Source organism: Cephus cinctus, unplaced genomic scaffold (genome assembly GCF_000341935.2).
Source record: "Cephus cinctus unplaced genomic scaffold, Ccin1 Ccin1_scaffold0025, whole genome shotgun sequence".
NCBI classification, from domain to species: domain Eukaryota; kingdom Metazoa; phylum Arthropoda; class Insecta; order Hymenoptera; family Cephidae; genus Cephus; species Cephus cinctus.
Genome location: NW_014332773.1, coordinates 1,349 through 6,900, shown reverse-complemented (window position 1 = coordinate 6,900; position 5,552 = coordinate 1,349). Strand labels below are relative to the sequence as shown.

The 5,552-nt window shown below is 40.2% G+C and overlaps 1 protein-coding gene across 1 annotated transcript; it reads left to right on the top strand.

Moving 5' to 3' along the window:
* Positions 1–3,268: 3,268 nt before the first annotated feature.
* On the top strand, positions 3,269–4,031 carry LOC107266847 (the record flags this gene model as incomplete). The annotated part of the gene is given in 1 exon segment (XM_015737780.1): positions 3,269–4,031. A coding segment is annotated over 1 exon segment (681 nt). The 3' UTR covers positions 3,952–4,031.
* Between the last annotated feature and the right edge of the window lie 1,521 nt (positions 4,032–5,552).

Here is a 5,552-nt window from a genome sequence, read left to right as displayed (position 1 = left end):
TATGATGTCGCTAATCAGAAAAATACATTGCGTTGTCGGAAATGTTTATTGGCATATAAATTTAATTAGTAAGTCCCTTTTTCTAGAAATGCATAAAGACATATACAAATTTTTAAAGAAAATGTAATCTTCAATGCATATAAGCGTCGTTAATGGTGTCCAGCTTGTTGAAGCCGTGTGGGAAACGTAAGAGAGGAGAGTGTGCTCGATTATTTACGTATCTCAGGCCGTTCGAACATCAGAAAGAATACTATAGTTTGAGCGGAGCGTCAAAGCGGCGCTCGTTACACACTTATCTGGACTTCTACGTCCGACACCTAGATACAAGAAACTACGGAGCAGAAAACCTGGACACCCTAAACTTCCACATCCGACACCTGGACACAGGAAACTACGGAGCGGAATACCTGGACACCCTGGATTTGCACATCCAGTACCTAGATACAAGAAATTACGAAGCGGAACACCTGGACACCCTGGACTTCCACATCCGACACCTAGACACAGGAAACTACAGAGCGGAACACCTAGACACCCTGGACTTTCACATCCGACACCTCGATACAAGAAAATACGGAGCGGAACATCTGGACACCCTGGACTTCCACGTCCAACACCTAGATGTAAGAAACGGGAGGGACCCAGATGCGCACGGACCGTTTGCCCACGGCCCACAGACCCAGTTGCCCACGGACCACTTGCGCACGGATTGAATTCTTCGTCGACCCAGATGCCCACGGCCCACTTGTGGACGGATCTCGTAACATGCACGGACCCAGATACCCACGGCCCACTTGCACACAGACTGAAATCTCTATCGACCCAGATGCCCACAGACCCACATGCTCACGGCCCAATTGCGCACGGATTGAAATCTTCATCGACCCAGATGCCCACGGCCCACTTGCGCACGGATTGAAATCTTCATCGACCCAGATGCTCACAGACCCACATGCCCACGGCCCACTTGCGCACAGACTGAAATTTTAGTCAAGCCAGATGTCCACAACACACTTACGCACAGATTTCTACCCCACTAGCGGATACCCTATCGTCGTATATCAATATAGCATGGACCATTAAAGTAAATTAGGTTAGGTTAGGTTAGGTTAGGGTGAAATATTTAAATCTCGGAGACTGGGTAGATTAGTGGATAAGTATATCGTCGGCGAGCGCGCGAACAGAGCAAGGCCGACTGAGAGAGAGTAAATGTCTTAAAAGGTTCCGTCAGATAATGATAACTTACAATATCCTTAAATTACTGATGGAATATCGTTCAGGAGGTAGAAATTCGCTTTTGTGTTCATTTGGGTTTGTGCGCAACTGGGCATCACCCAATTTCAATCTATGCGCAAGTGGGCAGTGGGCATCTGGGTCAAGGTATATTTCAACCCGTGCGCAAGTGGTCTGTGGGCATGTGGGTCTGTGAACATCTGGGTCGATAGAGATTTCAATCCGTGCGCACGTGGGCCGTGGGCATGTGGGTCTGTGGGCATCTGGGTCGATGAAGATTTCAATCCGTGCGCAAGTGGGCCGTGGGCAACCGGGTCTGTTGGCAAGTGGGCCGTGGGCAACCGGGTCTGATGGCAAGTGGGCCGTGGGCAAACGGTCCGTGCGCAATATGGTTCCGTGGGCAAGTGGTCTGTGCGCATCTGGACACCACTCGTAAGAAACTACGGAACGGAACACCTGGACACCCTGGATTTCCATGCCCGGCATCTAGATACGGAAAAGTACGAAGCGGAACACCTGGACACCCTGGACTTCCACATCCGACACTTAGAAACAGGAAACTACGGAGCGGAACACCTAGACACCCTGGACATCCATATCCTACACCTAGATGTAAGAAACTACGGAGCGGAACACTGGGACACCCAGGATTTTCATGCCCGGCACCTAGATACAGGAAAGTACGGAGCGGAAGATCTGGATACTCTGGACTTCCACATCAGCCACCTAGATACAGGATACTACGGAAAGGAACACCTAGACATCCTGTATCTCTAAAAACTGTCACCTAAAATACGAGGAACTATGCTGAAGCACACATATACGTACACCCATACACGCGCGCTCCACATGAATGCTATTAAAAACTTAATAATTCTATACTGTTGTGAAAGCACCCTTATCCTAACTGGAAATTCGGTATGAACGGTAGCTTCACGTATAAAGTGTATTTGATTGTGTTGTGTATTCGTAAATTACCAACACCATTCAGAGTACAAATAGGTAAAGAAGGCAAACCAGTCAGCGCCATCTGTCGTGTAAAAAAGGCGATGGACTTGGCGCGAGACTCGACCGAGTCACTTGATCCGAGAACATCTTTTTGTATTGCTATAAAATTAAGAATAAAACCTTATTTAACAACAATAATGCACGGACCCGCCAAGTAATGTTCGATAAGGAATCAAGTTTTATTAATTATTAAATGACCATTAAATCATAAGTAAATATAAGAAGAAATTGTAATAAAAAAAGAGAAGCGAAGATATTATAGAAAATTATGAAAATATAATTAAAATAATGGGCTAGTGCTAGATCATATAATAAGCAGATATATAGTGACTTATGTACTTGGCTTTAATTATATCATTTCAATACTTTTTGTTAGATGACATCACAGCTCTCCTCCTCTTAGCATAGTTTTTTACACATTAGTGTTGTTTGGGGGTTACATTTCTACTCGGTCTGTATGAGTGTGATTATTGCAGAAACCTCCACCAAAGCAACAAGTTTTAAATTGCTTAAATGATGCGCAGTTAAAGATTAGGTACCGATTTTTACTTAATTTCGTTAATAATTTATGGGACTTAAAGTAAACATTTTTTTCATTAAAATTGATGGAGATACTTTCAATAGCCATACTCATACAGATCAAGAATCCATTTGTTGTAATTCTTGGTGCCATCGAGAGGTTTCTTCTGAACTTTGACATCACTTATAAAAATATCATAAATATAAATGCATTGATATACATGTTTACCATATAGAATAACAGGGTTTTATTACATTACAGAAGATTTCATAGTTAGAAAGACAACAAATCTGAAAAACTGTGTTAATCATCTTGTCTCGAGACGAAAATGACCTCGTAGCACGCTAGAGATTTTTCCAAATTACTATTTAGTCATATTTTTATCCGTGTGTATCATTTGCCTGTTGAAATCAACTACGGTTTCCTATTAAATTAATTTCATAAGATTCATCAATATTCACAAACCAAAGTGTTTATCATATTTTATCAGAATTTTTATTTATTTTCAGATGAACGTCTCATTACTTCTCATTCTGATTAGTATTGCTTCGATTGCTGCTTCTCCAGGATTGCTACGACTGCCAAAAGTCTACAATGCTTTGATTACTAGTAATCAAAATCTATCACCTTCAAGAGCTTTTCCTGTAATACAACCTATCGTTCATAAAACAGCAATAGGTTATGTACCACCATTTTACTATATGCAAGTCTCGCACAATATCGCCGGGCCAGAAATATTGCGTGTACCGCATTTATCCATGCTGTTGCGAACAGAAAATGTTCTAACTAAAAAAAAAAATCAGAAACCAAAAAACGAAAGTGAATTGTCTATAACAGCAAATATATTAAAGCGCAATAATACCAAATCGAATGTACCACAGAAAAATGATGTACAGCCCAAGGATACCATAACGACAAATGCTGGTCAAGTACCTCTGAATTTCTATCCCAATGATCACTCTTTATATTATGATCCTTATTTCTACACGCACAATATGTTCAATTCTCATCTACCCCCGCCTGTCACCTTTTATCTTGATTATCATACGTACGGAACTCTTCCGTCACTTCCCACCCTAAACACATACAATGAGTATCTGCTTCAGAATACTATCGATAATAAGATTTCAAGTCAGAAGAAAGAAGAAACAAAGAATATATGGGATATTTCAACGACCTCAATGCATTGAGAAAAATGGAGTATCGCTGTATATTATGAAGTACCACAGTCTATTATAACGACCTGGAAATATACAAATTTATGCATTAAGTATGACTATTAATGTTCGTCAGTATATGAATTATTTCCATAATCTTAATATGTCTTCATACTGCCATACAATTCGTGGATCCCGAGTAGCAGCTGAGATCGCCAATTCAAAACAAACACCAGTGACTAGGATAAGCGGTACAATAATCGCGAAAAATGTTGTTATCATGAACAATACGTCTGTCGTTAAGATTCTTAAGGTAGGTCTGCTGCTTCGCAAGGGTCTTGAATCCTAGCGACTATATATTGAAAATTAAGCACCCAGAATATTATAGTAATTAGTTGCACAAATAATTTCGATTTTTTAATAATGTGCCCTAATTTTAATATCCCGACTTTTGTTACAAAACTAATTTTAAATGCTTGCTTGAATCAGTTCATATTGTAGTTATATAGCATAATGCACTGTTGCCAAGCTTTTGCGCCATGTTCAGAGCGACGCCATTCCAAGCGAGCCACTTTTTCTCAACTCATTATCGTCTCGATAATGTGATTTATCTTTTGAGATGTCCGATAACTCTACATTTTTTTATCGGACACAATCCGTAACGCCTAACAAGCACAAGATGCTTTTTATTTTCCCACTATCTTTGATTTAAGTATTCAAATTATTAACGAAAAAATGACACTGATTGCTCCGGTCATAAGGTCCCATATAAAAATGTTGATTTTCAACATTTAATTATTCTCTCAAATAACCGGTAAAGGGGCTTGACATTTTTTGGACATGTAACTGAATACTAAAACTTTCATATATAAACAATTCTGGTGCAACAGTTTAGCCTTAGGAGAAATAAAACTAGAATTCCGACTAAAAATGTAAATAACTGCACAAAATTCATAATAACTTCCACATATTTTTGGTTCAATAATAGATTTTATAAACAGATATTCGTAGCACATATAGCATACCAGTCTTAGCAAATTTAGTTATGACACACTTAGAAAATGCTTTCATCTCTAAAATAGGGTTCACCTTACTTTTCTATACACGCTACGTTGATATTGGTACAGCCTATGACGTGCTGAGTAGATTGTTTTACGCAGGGTCTGCTCAAATTATGTACATATAGTCGGGTTGAACTTGAGTAAAACCACTTTCAGCCTTTTTAATACTGTTTATTGAACAAAATAAGAAGATCGTGCACGTGTACATTCACTCTCCCGGTCAGTTGTCGCCATCTTCGTTTTTTCTGAACATCAGCACCTCCTGTCGCCGCTTACTTCAACTAACTGCCCTTTCCACCGACCAACACCACCGGGCCCGAACAACTATATGAAAAACTCCGGGCATGGCGCGTACACCGGCCTACTTGAAAGGCTTGACTTTCAACAAGAAATAAACGATATCAATTGCTTTAGTTAATTTCTATGATCATTCAATCGGAAGAACGGATATCTTCGGCAGTGTTCTCTGGGTCTTTCCATTTTGAGTTTTTACCGTTACAGTAAGAATTAGTTCATCCTTTCCTGGATGAACTTCAACTATTCTCCCCAACCGGCATTGAAGGGGGGGGGGGG